Raw genomic sequence first — 23,834 nt, forward strand, 5'->3', positions numbered from 1 at the left:
CACTAAGGGTAGATCTATTATTTTTATTCTCAAAGAATAGTAAAGAAGTTGGTTATTTCAACTACAATCTTTTCACAGCACCTTCTAGCACCTTTCTGAAAGGGTCAGCATGAGTGGGGCAGCAATTTTGTGACACAACATATGGAGAACATTAAGGGAAAGACAACAGAAGAGAGGAAAAGAAGAGAATGTTTGAAATAAAGTACATAAAAGGAAGTATATACAATGCTATGTATACAATGTTGCTTAATAAAGGACATCAACCAACTCAGAGACTTTTTTTTATTAAATAGGTAAAAAGTAGTCCTCATTTTACAAGCTCAAAATCAGACAAATATATGAGGGTTTAAAATTGGTATATTTATAAACTGTACCCACCCAAAAAATCACTGCTGACACAATCTATATTACACTCGATGCCTTCATATTTACATGGTACTTACTGCACAATAAACATAAAATGAACTCTCATCATTTCAATACAGTACATATGTGATATAGTTTCAAATTAAAGGCAATTTTTTCAACCCCAAAACAGAAGCCTCCCAAGTACCAATTCACTATTTTGTACAAAAATACAGCAAAACTAATTACAAGGGTTCCATTCAGATTTACTCAGTAAGATATGTTTCTATGTTACTAAAGGACAGCTAAAGTTTTAGATTTTAATTACCAAGATAATAGTACTTCTGATTTACAATTGATCTTAAAATAGGATGCTAATATATATTCATTCTGACATTTTTCATAGCTTTTAAAACTTAATACAATTCTGAAAGTGTATGTGCTTTGTCATTCATTTGAGAAACATAACTTATTTTAATACAGATTACAAAAGCTCAATTAACTAACCAGAATTCTATATTTCCTGCCTGCTAAGGGTCAGTCTTAAATCTAACTACATATCAAAATCAGCAATTCAGAATATACTTCATAAACTAAATCCCGAGAGTTACTGGTTAGCTTCTAAACTGTTTCATTGCTTATAAATATAAATCACTAAATAGTCTATACCAGTGGTTCCTTACATCAGAATTATCTGGGGAGCTATTTTAAAAATACATGGGCTCCACATCAGAACTAATGAGTAAGAATCCAGAATGTCTGTATTTTTTCAAAGTTCCCAGGTGATAATGATATGCAGCCTAGGGTGGGAAATCCTGAACTACATCACTAGACCAGTGGTTCTCAAATTTTAAGGTGCATCAGAATCACTGGAGGAAACTTTGAAAATAAAAAACAAAGCAAAACAAACAGACTTGCTTCAGTAGATTGAGAGTGGTATCTAGAAACCAGCACTTTAAACAACCACTACAGTTGATCCAAAGCCACTCTGAGAAACAACGCACAGCCTTTGTCAGATATCCTATTATAAACGAGTACATTCAGCAATTTAGGTGACATTGTCCTGCAAGCCCTAATGAGTCCTGCCCTAAGCAGTTTTAGTAAGTGTTTGAAGGTAACAGCCTTTTTCAAATAAAATACATCTACATTCTTAATTACAAAGTCAAAATCAAGTGAATTGTGAGGCTATAATTCATTCATTAAAGATAAAGGCTCTTACAAACAATCTAACCCTTACGCAGACTGGTTCTTAACATTCAACTTCAATCAATGCTTTCTCCATCATTAGCCTGATATGTGATCAGAGGTAGTGATTCCAGCTTACCAAAAATGTCATGTAGATTATAAAAGATGTGTACACATTCTAATCATATACCTTTACAAGTTCTGTACAGTCCCTACGTAACAGAGATTGGAGACCAGTTGGATATTAAATAATACTAAAACAGTGAATAAAACACTCTTGATTTTAAACAATGAAACATTATTTCCCTCATATAATAAGTTCTTACATATAATATCAAGAAAAAATTCTAGAGAACACTAATGTTTCATACTGTCTCTTTTATGAAACTATTTACTAATTTTCCACCACAACTGTCAATATCTGTAAAGTGGATAGTTGGTATGTATCATTCTACTTTAAGAATGTTTTAAAAGCACAGAAATGGTATCTCAGTGTGTGAGGACTGCTATTAAGTATTATAAATATATAAGCACATCTGAATATGTGATAGCTTCACCACCCTCACCAAACTTCAGAAATAGATGTAATCTGCTTTAAACCCAAAAGCTACATAAGCAACGACACCACTAAGAGGCAGAGTATACACGGTTAGTAGAATCTATCTGGCATCTTGCTCACCTATCATATGTCTAAAGTGCCATGATTTCCTGTGTACACACTTTTCCATTATTTCTTCGCTTACAAGCCACACATATGTGACTAAACAGTTGGCATTTCTTCTTAACTAAGCAAAGAAAAAGCAATTACAAAAAACCAGCATTGTATTACCAGAAAGGCAAGTCATTTCAAAAAAAAAACTGAAACTTAAATCTACATTCATTAAGAAGTTAAAAAATTCATACTAATTCTTTAGCACTTAGAGTCTAGACTTTTATAACAATCAAACTGTTTTCCAGTTTATAAATAATTCAAGGCCAAAATAATGAATTTTAAAACTGAAACTTAAATCTACATTCATTAAGAAGTTAAAAAATTCATACTAATTCTTTAGCACTTAGAGTCTAGACTTATAACAATCAAACTGTTTTCCAGTTTATAAATAATTCAAGGCCAAAATAATGAATTTTAAAATTAAGCAAAACAAAAGTTGAAAAATTATATACAAATATCAAAACGAAATGACATTATGTTTATTACTTAGAAAGACTTTTTGAATGGCTGAAATGAAGATATGGAGAAATAGCAATCCTGGGATAAGAATTTCAAAACATAACACAATGGTATAAGGCACTATCTTATTTTCAGTCTATACTTCAGTCGTCTTAAATCCAAAGAATATGGAATAGGGGAAGGAAACACACGTGAACACAACTTTTCATGTCCTTTTAGCTGGTTTGGCAGTTAACTGCTTTTCTCTTTCAAATTCCTTCTCTCGTTGCTGCTCCCTTTCCAACTCTTCTTTCTGCCTCTTCTGCTGCAGTTTCAGTGCTCTTTTCTGTGTCAAAAAATTTTTAAAGCAAGAGAGCAGTCAAGACTTGTAGGTCATGGCCTAATTTAAAAGTAATAGTGCTTTGATTTGAGGTAATCAATATGTATTAATAAATTTAATATTTAACTTTTAAATTTTTCCTGGGTAATTTAAGGTCCCTTTGATTCAAAAAAAATTTGGTTATTCCAAACTCTTATTAAATGAGAATCGCAGGTATGTAACCAGACAATATGAGTCTTTCAGTCTAGCTATTAGTAAAGAAGCTCAGAGTGGGATTCAAAAAAAGACACTTTTTATAAGAAAATGTACAACCAATTAAGTATATTATTGTATATGGAGGTATAAAAAGTCAAAAAATGATTAATGCAGGAAAGCAATTAAACTTCTACTTTTGTAAAGAATGTGAAAGAATTTTCAACTCACTTTTAACTTTGATGTCTTTTCATGAAGCATCAGCATCTCTTTTCTTATATTCACCAACTTGGCATGATAGTGTTTAGCTTCAGTGAACTTAACATGGAAAAGTAAATGAAATGTTAAAACAGGATGAAATATCAAAATAAATACATAATTCAATGCCTAAATTACAGTTCATTCTTTCTAAATTGGTCAAATTTTTTAGAGCCTTAATTCTCTCCACATTTTAATTCCAAAATATAAATTTCATTTAAACCATTAGCAGGCTTTTTAAAACATGTGATTCAGATTGACGAAAACCATAAAATAGACATATATAGTAAATTGGGTACAGAGAACATTTTGGTTTAAAAACACACAATATAGTCCTAAAATTTTAATAAGACTATCCAATAATGTAATCAGTTTTATTTAAGGAAAGTAAAATACTCTCTACCACCTTTACAAGAGACCAAGCCAGGGTAGATATGACAATTTAAGTGAAGTGTCTGCCCATGCAGGAAAACCCAAGCTGTGGCCAGAGAGCCCTGAGAGGACTGTGGACAGATTTAATCCTGTTTCTAGGGCTTCTGAAGTCAGACCAAGCAGAACAACCTCTGTGCCTCTGTGAGGACACTTTCCTTCCTATGGAGTTATAAGAGCAAACTTTACATCTCAGCCAGCCTGAATAGCCTAAAGTGAAGTCTCATATCAGAAGAATATAGGCAGATGAAGAAGACCCAGATAGGTGGGAGAGAAGGAAAAAAGCATCTCATTCTCAGACAAGATAACAGAAGGAGAAGAAATGAGAGAAGTGTCAGTAGAGATTCAAAACCTTAATGTAGCTGCAAGTAAAGCCATAGTCTGATGAGCTCTAGAGCTTACAGACCCTAAATCTCTCTGGGCCTTCCAGTTTTCAGTTCCTAGATGATAATCAAAACCACTCTTGGGCTAAGAGAAGAAAAAAGAGGAAGACTCAGTCTGCCCCTTCAGACTGAAACAATAGTATTACATTCTGCCTGGTTCATTCATTTGATATTCATTCATTCAAGAAATATCCATTATGTTGCAACATGAACTCAGTGGGGAACACAAAACCTCCTTCATAAGAAGTCTTCTGGGCAGAAGACTTTGGATTTACTATCATGAGCTTCTGTCTAATGTTAGAGAATGCGGACTTTGCTTTTGGTTGTTATAAAAAGAAAACATTAGTAAACCACCTTTACCTAATGAAAAGTCTGTTTTTGATGTATGTATGAATGGCTACAAAATCATGCAAACCAAGCTATTTTTAATGTTCAAGGAGAAAAGGAACTTGGCAACAAGTTCCTAATTTTTGATAATTCCATTTCTTAAAGAATATCAGTTCCTCTCATCAAAAAGCTATTGAGCGGGCCGGCCCGTGGCTCACTCNCATTCTACTTTAAGAATGTTTTAAAAGCACAGAAATGGTATCTCAGTGTGTGAGGACTGCTATTAAGTATTATAAATATATAAGCACATCTGAATATGTGATAGCTTCACCACCCTCACCAAACTTCAGAAATAGATGTAATCTGCTTTAAACCCAAAAGCTACATAAGCAACGACACCACTAAGAGGCAGAGTATACACGGTTAGTAGAATCTATCTGGCATCTTGCTCACCTATCATATGTCTAAAGTGCCATGATTTCCTGTGTACACACTTTTCCATTATTTCTTCGCTTACAAGCCACACATATGTGACTAAACAGTTGGCATTTCTTCTTAACTAAGCAAAGAAAAAGCAATTACAAAAAACCAGCATTGTATTACCAGAAAGGCAAGTCATTTCAAAAAAGAAACTGAAACTTAAATCTACATTCATTAAGAAGTTAAAAAATTCATACTAATTCTTTAGCACTTAGAGTCTAGACTTTTATAACAATCAAACTGTTTTCCAGTTTATAAATAATTCAAGGCCAAAATAATGAATTTTAAAATTAAGCAAAACAAAAGTTGAAAAATTATATACAAATATCAAAACGAAATGACATTATGTTTATTACTTAGAAAGACTTTTTGAATGGCTGAAATGAAGATATGGAGAAATAGCAATCCTGGGATAAGAATTTCAAAACATAACACAATGGTATAAGGCACTATCTTATTTTCAGTCTATACTTCAGTCGTCTTAAATCCAAAGAATATGGAATAGGGGAAGGAAACACACGTGAACACAACTTTTCATGTCCTTTTAGCTGGTTTGGCAGTTAACTGCTTTTCTCTTTCAAATTCCTTCTCTCGTTGCTGCTCCCTTTCCAACTCTTCTTTCTGCCTCTTCTGCTGCAGTTTCAGTGCTCTTTTCTGTGTCAAAAAATTTTTAAAGCAAGAGAGCAGTCAAGACTTGTAGGTCATGGCCTAATTTAAAAGTAATAGTGCTTTGATTTGAGGTAATCAATATGTATTAATAAATTTAATATTTAACTTTTAAATTTTTCCTGGGTAATTTAAGGTCCCTTTGATTCAAAAAAAATTTGGTTATTCCAAACTCTTATTAAATGAGAATCGCAGGTATGTAACCAGACAATATGAGTCTTTCAGTCTAGCTATTAGTAAAGAAGCTCAGAGTGGGATTCAAAAAAAGACACTTTTTATAAGAAAATGTACAACCAATTAAGTATATTATTGTATATGGAGGTATAAAAAGTCAAAAAATGATTAATGCAGGAAAGCAATTAAACTTCTACTTTTGTAAAGAATGTGAAAGAATTTTCAACTCACTTTTAACTTTGATGTCTTTTCATGAAGCATCAGCATCTCTTTTCTTATATTCACCAACTTGGCATGATAGTGTTTAGCTTCAGTGAACTTAACATGGAAAAGTAAATGAAATGTTAAAACAGGATGAAATATCAAAATAAATACATAATTCAATGCCTAAATTACAGTTCATTCTTTCTAAATTGGTCAAATTTTTTAGAGCCTTAATTCTCTCCACATTTTAATTCCAAAATATAAATTTCATTTAAACCATTAGCAGGCTTTTTAAAACATGTGATTCAGATTGACGAAAACCATAAAATAGACATATATAGTAAATTGGGTACAGAGAACATTTTGGTTTAAAAACACACAATATAGTCCTAAAATTTTAATAAGACTATCCAATAATGTAATCAGTTTTATTTAAGGAAAGTAAAATACTCTCTACCACCTTTACAAGAGACCAAGCCAGGGTAGATATGACAATTTAAGTGAAGTGTCTGCCCATGCAGGAAAACCCAAGCTGTGGCCAGAGAGCCCTGAGAGGACTGTGGACAGATTTAATCCTGTTTCTAGGGCTTCTGAAGTCAGACCAAGCAGAACAACCTCTGTGCCTCTGTGAGGACACTTTCCTTCCTATGGAGTTATAAGAGCAAACTTTACATCTCAGCCAGCCTGAATAGCCTAAAGTGAAGTCTCATATCAGAAGAATATAGGCAGATGAAGAAGACCCAGATAGGTGGGAGAGAAGGAAAAAAGCATCTCATTCTCAGACAAGATAACAGAAGGAGAAGAAATGAGAGAAGTGTCAGTAGAGATTCAAAACCTTAATGTAGCTGCAAGTAAAGCCATAGTCTGATGAGCTCTAGAGCTTACAGACCCTAAATCTCTCTGGGCCTTCCAGTTTTCAGTTCCTAGATGATAATCAAAACCACTCTTGGGCTAAGAGAAGAAAAAAGAGGAAGACTCAGTCTGCCCCTTCAGACTGAAACAATAGTATTACATTCTGCCTGGTTCATTCATTTGATATTCATTCATTCAAGAAATATCCATTATGTTGCAACATGAACTCAGTGGGGAACACAAAACCTCCTTCATAAGAAGTCTTCTGGGCAGAAGACTTTGGATTTACTATCATGAGCTTCTGTCTAATGTTAGAGAATGCGGACTTTGCTTTTGGTTGTTATAAAAAGAAAACATTAGTAAACCACCTTTACCTAATGAAAAGTCTGTTTTTGATGTATGTATGAATGGCTACAAAATCATGCAAACCAAGCTATTTTTAATGTTCAAGGAGAAAAGGAACTTGGCAACAAGTTCCTAATTTTTGATAATTCCATTTCTTAAAGAATATCAGTTCCTCTCATCAAAAAGCTATTGAGCGGGCCGGCCCGTGGCTCACTCGGGAGAGTGCGGTGCTGATAACACCAAGGCCCCGGGTCCAGATCCCACATAGGGATGGCCGGTTCGCTCACTGGCTGAGCGTGGTGCTGACAACACCAACCCAAGGGTTAAGATCCCCTTACCGGTCATCTTTTTTTAAAAAAAAAAAGCTACTGAGCTTCTGATGAAATTCAACTATTCAACTATTTGCACTGAAAGATATAATTGATCATTTTCAAAGTGTCCATTTCAGCCCATGGCATTAATTAATTATGGCATTACAAATATGCCATATAATTAAATAAAATGCTAATTTAAGGAACCTTGTAATTGATATTCAAAGAGAGACACGCTTTCTGTAAGGGGAAAAATAGTGCCACAAAGTTCCTTACTTTTAGTTCTCACTTCTAAGTATTTAATTATGAGCAGACCTATTCCAGGCTCATAAATAAATTCAATTTCCTATTACAAGTTCAACATCTGAAAGATAACAATTCAAGACAATGGAAGTCCTAGCAAAGTGAATCAAGATTTCCGGTTAAAAAGACAAATTCTAAACTTTAATAGTTGGATGATAGGATCCTAAACATTTACAAGTATGATAAGATACATTTACAAGATAAATCTACCTATCCCTAAAACAAGACATCATTAAATTACATCAGCTAAATGATACTTACCAAAGCATTAATATCCAACATAGAATGGCATTCTTTAAATTTTGAAATCTCTTGTTCCAGTGTATCTAATAATACAACTTGGTTCTGTCTGAAACAAAAGCACACAGCCAAAATAAACTACATATTGTAAGTGCTGGCTCATTAAAAGAAATCACATTCATCTTGGTTAATGCCAAAGGTTAGAAATCAAGTTTTAATTAAGTTTAATTAATTTAATGAGTGTCCAAGGCTTATTTATTTTAGCATAATCTTTTTCAAAATAATATTCCAAAGCCACCCTCTGATAACTAAATGGGTCTTTTATTCTCACCTCAACTTAAGACTTTAATAACTAAAATAATCGAATCATTTAGAAGTATTTTCTTACTTGTTATTTTTAGCAACTCTCTGTATTATCACCCCAGAAAAGTTTTTTATAATAAAAATCTTTACTTTAAGAAAAGTAAAGTTTTACTTTGTTTAAGAAACTCAATGTTTTATATATCTTAAAATTGCAACATTCCCATAAAGGAAATGAGGAGCAATGACTTTTCAGATTAGAGTTGGGAAAGATGCAGTATCAAAGGATAAAAAGTCAAAAGAAACAAATAAGCACCAAGATGGCAAAAACACAGGACTAGGAATCACAAGCTTCCCCCTGCCAATAGCCAGATAACTTCTAAGGTTCCTCATTAAAATTCTGATTTAAAACCTATTGAGGGGCCGGCCCGGTGGCGCACTGCTACAGTGCGCCGCTTGGGAGCGTGGCGGCGCTCCCGCCGAGGGTTCGGATCCCACATACAGACCGGTTCCCGCTCACTGGCTGAGCGAGGTGCGGACGCAGAGCCAAGGGTTGCGATCCCGTTGCCGGTCCCGGTCCGGTACGGGCGCAACACTGAGGGTTGCAATCCGTTGCCGGACACGAAAAAAGACAAAAAAAATAAATAAATAAAACCTATTGAGGAAGAGAAGCCAACTTCCCTGATATTCCTCTCCGGATCAATCACTGGTAGAATCACAGGAATAAGTGACACTAAGGAGTCACCTAAATGAACATTTTAAAGAATGCTACAAAGAAAGATACAATATGATTTGCTTGTGAAACTGTGCTAATAGAGAAAAGTGATGAAAAAGAGAAACAGCAATGAAGAGACTGAAGGGCAATTACAACATCTCTACCATCTACCACTGAGTCTAGCATAATCCACAGGTCATAAATTTGTCCCTTTAGCTCAGAACAGAAACCACAGCAGGTGAAATACAGGATGACAGGAAAACCCAGCCAAGTCAACCATCCAATATACGTAGGACATCAAAAACAGGCTGTTACAACCAGAAAACAATGGGGGGGCAAGGGGGGTGGGGGGAATCAATGAAACCAAAAGCTGGTTCTTCAAATGATTAATAAAATTGATAAACCTCTAGCCAGACAAACCAAGAAAAAATGCACAAATTACTAATATCATTCATAAAAGAGAGGTCATCACCACTGATCCCATGACATTAAAAGGGTAATAAAGGAATACTTTCAACAACTCTATGCCAACAAATTTGATTAACTTGAATGAAATGGACTAACTCCTTTAATTTAGACAAAAACTACCAACTCATGACATTAAAAGGGTAATAAAGGAATACTTTCAACAACTCTATGCCCACAAATTTGATTAACTTGAATGAAATGGACTAACTCCTTTAATTTAGACAAAAACTACCAACTCACACAAGGAGACAGAAAATCTAAGTAGGCCTATATTTATTAGACAAATTGAACGATAAGTAATAATCTTCCAAAAAAGAAAGTACCAGGACCAGATGGCTTCACTGGTGATTTCTACCAAACATTTAAAGAAAAAATTATACCCATTCCCCACAATCTCTTCCAGAAATTAGAAGCAAAGGGAGCACTTCTTAATTCATTTTATGAGGCCAGCATTAGCTTAAAACCAAAACCAGATATAGGCATTACAAGAAAGGAAAACTTCAGACCGATATTTCTCATGAACAAAGATGCAAAAATCCTCAACAAAACATTAACAAATTGAATCCAACAATGTATAAAAAGAATTATACACCACAACAAAGTGGGATTTACTCCAAGTATACAATGCTGGTTCAAATTTGAAAATCAATGTAATCCACTACATGAACGGGCTAAAGAAGAGAAATCATATGGTCATATCAATTGCTGCATAAAAAGCATCTGACAAAACCCAGCACCCATTCATGATTTAAAACACTCTCAACAAACTAGAAAGAGGAACTACCTCAACTTGATAAGGAACACCTAAAATGAACTTACAGCTGACATCACACTTAGATCAGGACCAAGGCATGTCCCCTGTCACTACTATTCAACATCATACTGGAAGTCCTAGCTAATTCAATAAGACAAGAAAAAGAAATAAAAGGTATACATATTGGGAAGGAAGAAATAATATTGTCACTGTTTGCAGATGACATGATTTCCTATATGGAAATTCCCAAAGAATCAACAAAAAACCTCAAACTAATATGCAAGTATAGCAAGATTTCAGGACACAAGGTAAATATACAAAAGAATTTGAAATTTTAAAAATAACACCATTTATAATACTCCCCCAATTCAATAGTTTGATATAAATCTAACAAAATATGTACTGGGTCTATATGCAAAAACTATAAAACTCTAAACAATCAAAGATCTAAATAATGGAGAGATATTCCAAGTACATGGATTAGAAGATAATGTTTTTAAGATGTAAATTCTTCCCAACTTTACCTAGAGTCAATGCAATCACAATCAAAATCCCAGCAAGTTATTGTGTAGATATCAACAAACAGTTCTAAAATTCATATGGGAAGGCAAAGACCTAGAATAGCCAACACAATACTGAAAAGCAAAGTTGCAACACTCACAGTACCCAATAATTTCAAGACTTACTATATAAAGTTATAGAAATCAAGACAGAATGGTACTGGTGAAAGAAAGGACATACTGATCAATGGAACAGAATAGAAAGCCCTTACAAAGACCCACACAAATACAATCAACTGCTCTTTGACAAAGGAGCAAAGGCAATGCAGTGGAGAAAAAAGTCTTTTCAACAAATGATGTTGGAGCAACTGGATGTCCATGTGCAAAAAAATTAACCTAGATACAGATCTTATACCCTCCACAAAAATTAACTCAAAATGGATCACAGATCTAAATGTAAAATGCAAAACTCTAAAACTTCTAGAAAATGCAGGAGAAAATCTAGGTGACTTTGGTTTGGCAATGAGCTTTTATATAACAATACCAAAAACATGATCCATGAAAGAAAAATTAAGTCAGACTTAATTTTTTAAAAAATTAAGTCAGACTAAATTTTTGCTCTGCAAAAGACACTATTAAGAGAATGAAAAGACAAGCCACAGACTTAGGGAAAATATCTGCAAAACACATAAAGGACTTGTATCAAAAATATACAAAAAACTCTTAAAACTCAACAATAAGAAATTAACCCAATTTTCAAAAGGGCAAAAGATCTAAATAGACACCTGTTACATAATAATGAATTGTCTGATATTTGTCCCAGTTCCTGACACAGAGCTTCTAAAATCCTTGGAATTTCCCAAGTGATGGAAGTATCTTTGTTATTCAGGAGCTTCTTGGATCACACCTGAGTTTATGCTAATGACATGACATGGTGAACCCACAGAGCTTCAGGATGGGGACCAGTCATGCCAGAAAGTCCAACCAAGTAATTAGAGGGTTGAGGCTTTGAGCCATGTGATATCAGCCTATCCTCCAAGGAGGGGAAGAGGGTAGAGATTGAGCTCAGCTCTGTGGCCAATGATTCAATCAAGCATGTCTACATAGTGAAACCCCAATAAAAACTCTGGACAGCACAGCTCAATGGAACTTTTGAACACACTGATGTGCCAGGAAGGTGAGGGGCCTTAATTTCACTGGGAGAAGGCACAGAAGCTGTGTGTTCAGGACCCTCCCAAACCTTGCCCTATGTGTCTCTTCATTTGGCTAGTACTGGTCTGTGTCCTTTATAATAAAACTGTAATTGTAAATAGAGCACTTTCCTGATCCACAAGTCTAGCCACTCTAGAAGAAGATTCAACGGAATGTTTAGCTTTGTATAATCTGTGATGCCTTGCTGCAGGGTCTGAGGAATGATCCTCTGAGAGAAAAGCTATTTCCTTGGAAGATCCAAGCCTAGATTATCTCAAGGGAGCTCCACAGAGGCCACTCACAATTGCACCTCTCGGGCTACTTTAGGGACCTGGATCCCAGAACCTCCTTTTTTTCCCTTTCCAGTGTTCCTAAAATGAAAAATACATATTAAAAAAATTTATAACCTTTCTTGTATATAAAGCTAAATCTTATTCATGCTCTTCCTTACTCATTGGTAGCTACAAAATAAACTTAACTCTTTCCAGTGTTCCTAAAATGAAAAATACATATTAAAAAAATTTATAACCTTTCTTGTGTATAAAGCTAAATCTTATTCATGCTCTTCCTTACTCATTGGTAGCTACAAAATAAACTTAACTTCTTTCTACCACTATCTTCTCCTGTACTTCTGCAGGCCTCTGTTTCTGTAAAGGTGAATGGCTTACCAAAGGTTTGATGGCAGAAGCAGGACTGGAACCCAGGTGCCTCTCAGTCCAAAACTCATTCCCCTACATCTTTACCAATAGTGAAATTTGTGGAAAGAGGCTGCTACTAGGAAACATTTCTCTTTTTCCTTTCTCTGAAATTTGTTTACTGTTCCTTAACACTTAAGAAGTATAACTACTTGTGGTATCATGATATTTATATATTGGTTTTCATCCACAGTGCCTGGCCCATAATACTCTATGAACTTCTCCTGCCCTCCTTTCACCTGCTCCTTTTTCTCCTTGAAGCGGGAAATTCTCTGACCTACCTTAGCTGATTGTAGGTCATAAGAGCCACATCTCAGGAGGGGCCCTGTCCCATGCCCAGGAGGAAGGAATGATGCACAGAGAGGTCAAGAAGAACCTGAACAAATAGGCCTTGCTGCATTTTCCCAGTCTTCTAGTGTTAGACCACACCCTTTTTGTCCTTTCACTTTCTACACAGTTGCAGGTTGTACACATGCTTCAATCATGCCTACACAATGAAGCTTCCACAGAAAACCAAGAGCACAGGATTCCAAGAGCTGATCACGTAGAGGTTCCTGGAGGATGGTGCACCCAGGGAGTGTGCGGAAGCTCTGCGCTCCTTCCCCCATACCTCTCCTTATGTGTCTCTTCATCTGTATCCTTTGTAATTTCCTTCATAATAAACTGGCAAACATAAGTACATATTTTCCTGAGTTCTGTGAGCTGCTCAAGCAAACTAATTGGACCCAAGGAAGGGATTGTAGGAACCGATTTATAGCTGGTTGGTCAGAAGTTCCAGAGGCCTGGACTTGCGACTGGCGTCTGAAGTGGAGGGCAGTCTAGGGGACTGAGCCCTCACCCTGTGGGATCTGATGCTATCTCTAAGTAGACAGTGTCAGATTTAAATTGAATTAGAAGACACCCAATGTTTGTCTGCTAAAGAATTGCTGGCCGGCTTGCCAGTGGAGAGAAATCCCCACACATTTGGTCACAGAAGTCAGTCTTCTGTACTGATAATTGTGCTGTGGGAGTAGAGGCAAACACAGTTTGTGTGTGTGTGAGTGTGTGAGTGTGTGTGTGTGTGTGTGTGTGTGTGTGTTTTCCACTCTTGAACTACTAATTCATCACATTCAATAGTTAATTCCACTACCCATGTAATCTTTTTCAAGTTATTTAACCTCTTTGAGCTTCAGTTTCATCAATTATGAATGCTATGGGTTAAATGTGTCTCCCAAAAGTTCATATATTAGAGACCTTTCCCCCATTTTTAACAATTTGTTAAGAGGGTGGGAAATCCAATTATGGTATTTGAAAGACAGGGCCTTTAATAGGTGACTGGATCAGGAGTACTGTGCCCTCATCGATGGACTGATCCATTCATGGAGTAATGGGTTGGTGCTTTAATGGGTTGTTGTGGGCATGGTTTGATGGCTTTATAAGGGGAGCAAGCAAGGAGGTTAGTTCTCTCTTGCTCAGCCCATTCTCACCGTGTAACACCCTGGTCACCACGGGACACCATAGAGTTCCCACCAGAAGAAGGCCCTCACCAGATATGTTCCCTGGACCTTAGACATCCCAGCCTACAAAACTGTAAGAAATAATTTCATCTTCTTCATAAATTACCCAGTTTCAGGTATTCTGTTATAAGTGACAGAAATGGACTAAAACGTAAATGAGGATAAAATTAGATACTTCATAAGGTAGTTGGAAGGATTCATTGAAACGTGGTAAATAAAGTACTGAGCATGTTGTACATATACAGGCATACCTTGTTTTACTAGGGTACTTCAAAAGGTTTATGGAAAAATAGAATTAAAAGATAATACAAATCTTTCCAAGAACATTTTCAAGTACCCTCATATTGCACTTTGCTTTATTGTGCTTTGCAGATATTGCGTTTTTTTACAAATTGAAGGTTTGTGGCAACACTGTGTTGAGCAAGTAAATTGGCACCATTTCTCCAACAGCATGTGCCCACTTTGTGTCTCCACGTCATGTTTTAGTAATTCTCGCAATATGGTCATGTGCCGCATAATGACATTTCAGTCAACTGATGGACTGCATACACAACAGTGGTCCCATATTACAAGTATAAAGGCTATACCATATAGCCTAGGTGTGTAATAGGCTATACCATCTAGGTTTGTGTAAATACACTCAGTGATGTTCACACAACTAAAGCACCTAAGAAAGCATTTGTCAGAACTTATCTCTGTCATTAAGAGCTGCATAACTGTATTTCAAACATTTCATTATTATTATATCTGTTATGGTGATCTGTAATCAATGACCTTTGATGTTACTTTTGTAATTGTTCTGGGGCACCACAAACCATGCCCACATAAGACAGTAAATTTAACTGATAAATGTTGTGTGTTCTGACTGCTCCACCAACCAGACACTCCCCCATCTCTCTCCTTCTCCTGGGGCCTCTCTATTCCCTGAGACACAACAATATTGAAATTAGACCAATTAATAATCCAACAATGTCTTCTAAGTGTCCAAGTGAAAGGAAGAGTCACTTGTCCCTTACTTTAAATCAAAAGCTAGAAATGATTCAGCTTAGTGAGGAAGACGTGTTGAAAGACAACACAGGCCAAAAGCTAGGCCTCCTATGCCAAACAGCCAAGTTGTGAATGCAAAGGAAAAAGTTCTTGATGGAAATTAAAAGTGCTATCCCAGTGAAAACAAGAATGATAAGAAACCAAAACAGCCTTATTGCTGATGTAGAGAAAGTTTTAGTGGTCTAGATAGAAGATCAAATCAGCCACAACATTCCCTTAAGCCAAAGCCTAATCCAGAGCAACGTCCTAACTCTCTTCAATTCTATGAAGGCTGAGAGAGGTGAGGAAGCTGCAAAACAAAAGTCTGAAGCTAGCAGAGGTTGGTTCATTAGGCTGAAGGAAGGAAGCCATCTCCATAACATAAAAGTGGAAGGTGAAGTAGCAAGTGCTGATGTAGAAACTGCAGCAAGTTATCCAGAAGATCTGCTAAGATCATTGATGAAGGTGGCTGCACTAAACAACAGATTTTCAATGTAGATGAAACAGCCTTATATTGGAAGAAGATGCTATCTAGGACTTCGATAGCTAGAGAGGAATAGTCAATGCCTGGCTTTAAAGCTTCAAAGGACAGGCTGAGTCTCTCTTTAGGGGCTAATGCATTTAGTAACTTTAAATTGAAACCAATGTTCATTTACCATTCTGAAAATCCTAGGACCCTTATGAATGATTCTCAATCTACTCTGCCACTGCTCTACAAATGGAACAACAAAGCCTGGATGACAGCACATCTGTGTACAGCAAGGTTTACTAAATATTGTAAGCCTGCTGTTGAGACCTAATGCTCAGAAAAAAATCCTTTCAAAATATTACTGCTCATTGGCACTGAACCTCCTCACCCAAGAGCTCTGATGAAGAGGTACAAGGAGATTAATATGTTCATGCCTTCTAGGAGGTTTTTAGTAAACTTCTTAGGGATTTTTCTACATGGATCATTGTGTCAGCTGCATACAGTAATAATTTTATTTATTTCTGGTTTGGACGTCCTTTATTTTCTTCCTTGCCATTTCGCACTGGCAAAGAGTTTCAGTATTACGTTGAATAAGAAGAATGGGAGCAAACACCCTTGCCTTGATGCCGATCTTAGGAGGAAAGCATTCAGTCTTTCACTGTTAAGTTAAGCTATAGGCTTTTAGTAGATTTTTTTAAAAAAATCATGTTTAGGAAGTCTCACTCTATTACTAGTTTTTGGGTAGTTTATCATTAATGTGTCTTGAATTTTGTCAACAGTCTTATACATTAAATTTTTGTTAAACTGTCTTTCTGTAGTTTTTTTAAAATCAAGTTTTGGAAGTCTCTCTCTGTTACTAGTTTTTGGATAGTTTTTTATCATTAACGTGTCTTGAATTTTGTCAACTGTCTCATGCATTAATTGGTACAATCCTGTGATTTTTCTTCTTTAGTCTGCTAATATGATGGATTGTATTCTAAATGCTGAACAAGCCTTTCATCCCTAGAATATAACCCACTTGGTCATGATCTAGAATTCTTTTTATATGTTGCTGAAGTTTATTTGCTAATGTTCTGTTAACATTTTTTGTATTTACATTTATGAGGGATATCCATCAGACGAACAGCAGGCTTCCCAATAGAAACTTTACAGGCCAGAAGGGAATGAGATGATATATTCAAAATACTAAAAGATATCTAGTCCTTATAAATTAATAACTGTTCCCTGCTTTTTTCCTGTGACTTTGCAAGCCTCTTTATGTAACTTTTGCTCTCTAAAGTGCAAAAGCAGCATTTTATTTTATTGTGCAGAGCCTTCACACATTGAGATTGACCTTCCAGAATCTTCAACTTTCAAGTCTTATTTAAGATATACATTTTGTAAGGCTATAGCTGCCATAGATAGTGATTCCTCTGATGGATCTGGGCACAGTAAGTTGAAAACCTTCTAGAAAGGATTCACCATTCTAGATGCCACTAAGAACATTAATGATTCATGAAAGGAGGTCAAAATATCAACATTGGGGCCGGCCCGTGGCTCACTCGGTAGAGTGCGGTGCTGATAACACCAAGGCCCCGGGTTCGGATCCTATATAGGGATGGCCGGTTTGCTCACTGGCTGAGCGTGGTGCTGACAACACCAGGCCAAGGGTTGAGATCCCCTTACCGGTCATCTTTAAAAAAAAAAAAAAAAAAAAAATCAACATTGACAGGAGTTTGGAAGAAGCTGAATTCAAACCTCATGGATGACTTTGAGGGGTTCAAGACTTCTATGAAAGAAAATAATTGTTGATTTGGTGGAACTAGCAAGAGAATCAGAATTAGAAGTGGAGCCTGAAGATGTGATCAAATTACTGCAATCTCATGATCAAACTTTAATGGATGTGAAGTTGCCTATGTATGAGCAAAGAAAATGGTTTCTTGAGATGGAATCTACTCCTGGTGAAGATGCTGTGAACATTGTTGAAATGACAACAAAAGATTTTGGAAAGTTGATAAAGCAGCAGCAGGGTTTGAGTGGACTCGCTCCAATTTTGAAAGAAGTCCTATTGTCAATAAAATGCTATCAAACAGCATCACATGCTACAGAGAAATCTTTCATGAAAAGAAGAGTCAACTGCAGCAAACTTCAATGTTGTCTTTTTAAGAAATTGCTACAACCACCCCATCCTTCATTACCCACCACCCTGATCAGTCAGTAGCCATCAACATCAAGGCAAGACCCTCCACTGGTAAAAAGATTACAACTCGCTGAAGGCTCAGATGATTGTTAGCATTTTTTAAGCAATATTTTTTAATTAAGGTATATTCATTGTTTTTTAGACATTCTGCTGTTGCACACCAAATAGACTACAGTATAGTATAAATATAACTTTTATATGCACTGGGAAAGCAAAAAAATTGTCTGACTTGTTTTATTGTGATATTCACTTTATTAGAGTGGTCTGGAACTGAACCTGCAGTATCTCCAATGTATGCCTATAGTAATCAACAGTAGTTGATTTTACTATCATCCTCCTCATCATGGTCATCTGGGTACCTAGGAAGGTACGTGGGATTGTTCAAAACACTAAATTTTAGCCAATGTCCTCACCAATTAAACTCTGCAATTAAGGGCCAGCCCATGGCTTACTTGGGAGGGTGTGGTGCTGATAACACTAAGGCCAAGGGTCCGAATCCCTATATAGCGATGGCCGGTTGGCTCACTTGGGAGAGCGTGGTGCTAACACCACCAAGTCAAGAGTTAAGATTCCCTTGGGCCAGCCCATGGCTCACTTGGGAGAGTGTGGTGCTGATAACACCAAGGCCACGGGTTCAGATTCCGATACAGGGATGGCCAGTCGGCTCACTTGGGAGAGCGTGGTGCTAACACCCCCAAGTCAAGAGTTAAGATTCCCTTGGGCCAGCCCATGGCTCACTTGGGAGAGTGTGGTGCTGATAACACCAAGGCCACGGGTTCAGATTCCGATACAGGGATGGCCAGTCGGCTCACTTGGGAGAGCGTGGTGCTAACAACACCAAGTCAAGGGTTAAGATACCCTTGGGCCAGCCTGTGGCTCACTTGGGAGAATGTGGTGCTGCTAACAAAAAGGCCATGGGTTTGGATCCCTATATAGGGATGGCCGGTTGACTCACTTGGGAGAGCGTGGTGATTATAACACCAAGTCAAGGGTTAAGATCCCTTTACCGGTCATCTTTAAAAAAAGATAAATAAACTCTGTAATTAAACCTTGATTCCCAGCTTCCTGTAAGTAAGGTATTACCCGATATGTTCTGCTTGCAGAGTTTCTTACCCTCCTTCAGTCTATCACACCTCATCCAAACTCCTCCACAAAATCTTTATGACTTTTTTGCCACAAGGATTGACTGGCATCAAAATACAAGGCATACCATGCACTAAGCATAAAAAAAATCTTACTTGGGGCTAGCAGAAAACTAAGAATGTTGCCAGCCCTCTCACTGTAGTAGTGTACCACATGTAGTAGAACTCAGTACCACTTTTATACTCATTTGGCACCTTTATGTCAAGGATTATAACATTACTTAATAATTATAAAATGGGCATAGTTTATTATTCCTCTCTTTTTGCCATAACAAAGGCTTCTAAAATTAGTTTTCAAAGGGTAATTCTTAGAGCAGGAGCAGTTCACAGTTTAAAGCTGATGACTATAGAAAGAAATGACAGACAGGCCAGCCTGGGCAATCTAGAGAGGTGCTGACCCGGGAGGAGGCAGAAGCTAAGTCTGTTGTCTCTGGGTGGGAGCTGATAAAGTCAGAGTATATATTTTTGTATACTGATCCCACTCTATGGGTTCCATTCTACCTTAACCTCTTCATCTCTTAACATATCCTCTAATCCTTTACTTAGCTAGTAGAGTTATCTACAGGAAATAAAATAGTTTATCTCAAAAAAGATACTTACGAATCTCTGGCAACTCATTTGAACTAGCAACTAAAAACAAGTATGATTCATATGAAGGCAATTTTTCAACTCATCTCAGAAACAGGTATATATCCACCCTGCAACAATCCACAGTAGGCAATACTTTCATAAAGTAATTATAAAACACCAAAACTAATTACAGAGTCTAGATAAGATTCAGGGGACTTCTTAAAATATCACATACTCCAGGAGTATTCATTTCAATTTTTACATTTAGATTACTATGTATGTACTCCTCCACTCACATTTGCTAACACTAAAGATACAGAAATCTCAATTATAATTGAATGCTACAAAATATTATATCTTAATACAATATACAATTATACAGTAAATTATGACGATGCCAGAGAGAAAAGGAGTACAAATCTGGGTTTTTGTTAGCTTACGTGAGTTCCTGGAGGGCTTGCTTTGATCTCTCCAGATCTGGCAAGTAGTGAGAAAGCAATCCTTCTGCCAGTTGCTCCACAGCTTTGTCTTCTACTGTCAAGTCCTCTATTAACCCTTCATCTGGAGAAATGTCATTTAAACCTGTCCCCAAGCAAAAATCAAATTTAGTAAGCTTTTAAATTGACAGAGTTAATCAAAGAAGATTGGGGAGCCATAGGTAAGGAGGGAAGGAGGCCCACAGTGAGGTTGAGAGCGCACACCCACTCTCTCAGCCACAGGTATCCTTCCTCTCTTTTTAAACTTTTACCTTCTGAGCTTCCTCTAAAAAATGAGTTATGAGCACTCAAATAAATGTTTTTAAGCTACTAGAATAAAGTCAAGTATAGAGTAAAAGAACACAATCATATATAAAATTCTGTATGTTCATGTGTTTTTTCAGGGCAGAGGATTTACAGTTTTCAATGGATTACTGAAGAGGCCAAAAAGTGGGTAACAGCCACTGAACTAAAGCATTCTTGCTTTCAAATGCATGCCGAAATTATATAAACAAAAATGCAATGCCTAAAAATATGTTTTCAATTCTATAGAAACAAAAAAATATGGGTCAACATTCATTTTGCGTACAGCTTGCTATATTATTTACACATAAAGGGGGGGTTGTTTTGTCATTTGTTAGGGAGGGGAAAAGAAATTTTCTAAGAATTTCTCCTCTCAAGACTCTGCACCTTAATCTACCATAGAAAATAGTATATAATAATTCTTGTGTGTAAATTTACATCTGACACCAGGAACTATGCCTCATACTTTCCCTTTGAATAATAACAGTGTTAAGCACTGTGCCAGGCATATTTTTAAATTTCTAAGATGAATAATCATCAATCACTATTCCTACCAAGAAAAGTACCAAACAACTTCTAAATAGGGTTCAATTATTGGTTTGTAAGATTTTAGAATCACTGATTTAGAATAGCCGGAGGGGAAAGAGATGGTCACTTTACTAAAATTGTATCTAAAAGCATGTTATAATTGATATTGAACTCTGAAACATCTCTCTTCAATCATAGCCTGGTAATAATCAGAAGCATAAAATCAGACCACTATACAGAATACATGTATAATAACACATTTGCTTATAGCACATTTCTAGGCATAGTTTTTACCACAGGTTTTAATTTTGGCAAGATTGAGGAAAACAACATGTGTCATATTGAAAATAAGTTTTTTGAAAATCAAAATTTAATTGTATGATTTTTTATTTTATCCCTGAAAAACACATGAACAAACTCTAGAATTCTCAGAGTTGCAAGGCAACATTCAAACAGGTTAAGAGATAACTAGAAACTGAAACACTCCACAAATAAAAATGATAGGAAAACAGGAGCATTTAGGGATACTGTGCCACTGATGTACCTACCATCACATGGAAAGAGAATAAAGTATATCTGCCAATTAATGCCATTGCTTATGGTTTGATTGCAATAACAGTGCAAACAGCAACTTGCTTTAACTAAATAGAGAAAACGTAAGTATTACAGATAAACAGAAACACCTAAATAAGGATATTACAACTTTAAGGAATAACAACTAATTCACTTACACATGGATCCTCCTCTCTCACCCCAATCCTCTGGTTAATTACTGGATGAGTCTCAGTTGCTCATGTTTTTACTATACATATGTAGTTACTAAGTTCATTTGCTGGATGTCTACACATGTTATGTTCTAGGTTCTGAGATCACACAATAAATAAGGCAAGTTATCTTCCCTGGAAAGGCACAAAACAGAGGACAGTAGAATATGAGAAGGGCCATTGTTATGGAAATTCAGGGAAGAGAGATCACTTTCACCAGGGAAGTCTGGATTCCTAAAGTATGGGCATTTGAGCTGAAGAATGGATAAAATTTTCTCTCTTCTTCTTTTAGATGTTACTCATTATAAAAACTTAAAACACTACACGGCGGGGCACAAGCTGAAAAGTAAAAAATACTCTTTCTTGCCCCCCTAACTCCAGTGGGAGTCCCTCTGGAGTTTCTTACACAGCCTTCCAGCCTTGCATACCCATGCATATGCTCTGTTTTTACCACAAATGAAATATTACTCATACTCTCCTACAACTTTTCTCTTAAATATCTATCTCAGATATCCTTAAAAATCAATACATATGAATCTACTACATTCTTCTTAACATAATAGAATTATACCACAGTTTGTTTAACCAGTCCCCTATTTAAGTTATTTTCATTTTTTGCTACTTCAAACAATGCTGCCATAAGCTTCCTTGCTTATCTTTGCATATTTGTGTCACTGTTTCTATAGGATAAATTCTTAGAAGTAGACTGTTAGAACAAAGGGTTTATGTGTTTTTAAAGAGACACTGCAAAACTGCTCTCCTAAGAAATGGCACCGATTTACACTCCCACCAACAATATATGAGTACTATTTCCAAATGGGTAATAATTCTATGACAGGAGTGGAAGAGATGCTATATGGAGAAAGGAAGCAGCATAAGGAAAGGTGAGAATATAGGATTGCTCTAGAAAGGAGAGGTACTTTTGAGATGTCTGGAACATGGGGCATATACCGCACTTTCACTGAGTGCTTGCTGAGTTCCAGGCACAATCCCCATCTGTATTTAATTTTCGTAACTTTGTCGGTGTGGTATTATCCTAATCCCAACTAAACTGATGAGGAGAATAAGGCACAGAGAGACTTAGTAACATAATCAGAGGGCAACGCTCATGCAACTAGTGGCCATTGTAGATAATACAAAAATTCAGTGCTGTTCCCTTTCATACTTTCGCACATGATGAAATCGCCTAAAAAGGCATTTCTCAGAACGTATCCCGTCGTTAAGCCACGCCTGACCGAGCATTTCATGAGTGAGTGGTCAATAACACTTGATACATCACTTCTCTGAATTATAAACCGATCATTTTTCTAACAAATTCATCCCCAACCACTACCGTTTGACAAACAGCCAACGATGTGCCGGAGTGAACACACCAACTCAGAATGACTTCACCACCATCCGCCTCCAACCGCACCCCAATACACCGCTTCCACTCCGGACTTCGGTTCCCCACTTCCGGGCAAGGGCCGGAGCCCTGTGGCCGCAGCTGCAGCAAGCAGTTTACTCCCTCGGGGAGGGTCTGGTCCCACCCACTCAGGTCCCGGCCCCTCGCACCCCGCCGCGGCCTCCCGTCCCGCCTAGCAGCACGCACCGAGCGTCGGTTCCCCGGCCTCCAGGCTGCAGGGCGGCCCTGCCAGGACCCCGTCCGGGGGTGGCGGCCCCGGGACACTCATGTCCCTCCCGCTGGGAACAGGTAAGGGGCAATCGCGTTGAGGAGACACTCAAGTCCTCCAGCGCCCGGCCGGACAGAAGCGGCGGTCGCACCCGGAAATGACGGAGTGGAAGACGGCCGGCTCGAGGCACGTGATCGTGGGTCGGCTCTCCATCTCGGCGCTGTAGGGACGCGGCGCTGACGTTGTAGTCAGGCCTTTGACGTGTTAGACTCAGCCGTGCGGGGCTCGGGTTCCTGCTTCTCGCGTGGGGGGAGAAGGGGAGAGGGCGGTAGCGAGTTTGGACTGCTCTCGGGTGGGTCGCGAAGACCGGAAGAGCATTGTCCTTGTTGGAAGCGGCGAGCAGTCAGGCTTTGTTCACTGAGACTAGGTAGAAAATGCAACTTCAGCCCTGACGCGGCACA

General features: G+C 37.2%; 1 protein-coding gene across 1 annotated transcript; it reads right to left on the minus strand.

Moving 5' to 3' along the window:
• Window positions 1-5,126: 5,126 nt before the first annotated feature.
• BLOC1S6 (biogenesis of lysosomal organelles complex-1, subunit 6, pallidin) lies at window positions 5,127-23,496 on the minus strand. The gene is made up of 5 exons (XM_008585103.1): window positions 23,352-23,496; window positions 20,130-20,271; window positions 8,206-8,293; window positions 6,161-6,247; window positions 5,127-5,743 (listed from the first exon to the last, which is right to left on the minus strand). The coding sequence occupies exons 1-5, from the start codon at window positions 23,431-23,433 to the stop codon at window positions 5,624-5,626; spliced, it is 519 nt and encodes a 172-aa protein (XP_008583325.1). The 5' UTR covers window positions 23,434-23,496; the 3' UTR covers window positions 5,127-5,623.
• Between the last annotated feature and the right edge of the window lie 338 nt (window positions 23,497-23,834).

This window comes from Galeopterus variegatus, unplaced genomic scaffold (assembly GCF_000696425.1).
Source record: "Galeopterus variegatus unplaced genomic scaffold, G_variegatus-3.0.2 Scaffold3454, whole genome shotgun sequence".
Lineage (NCBI taxonomy): Eukaryota > Metazoa > Chordata > Mammalia > Dermoptera > Cynocephalidae > Galeopterus > Galeopterus variegatus.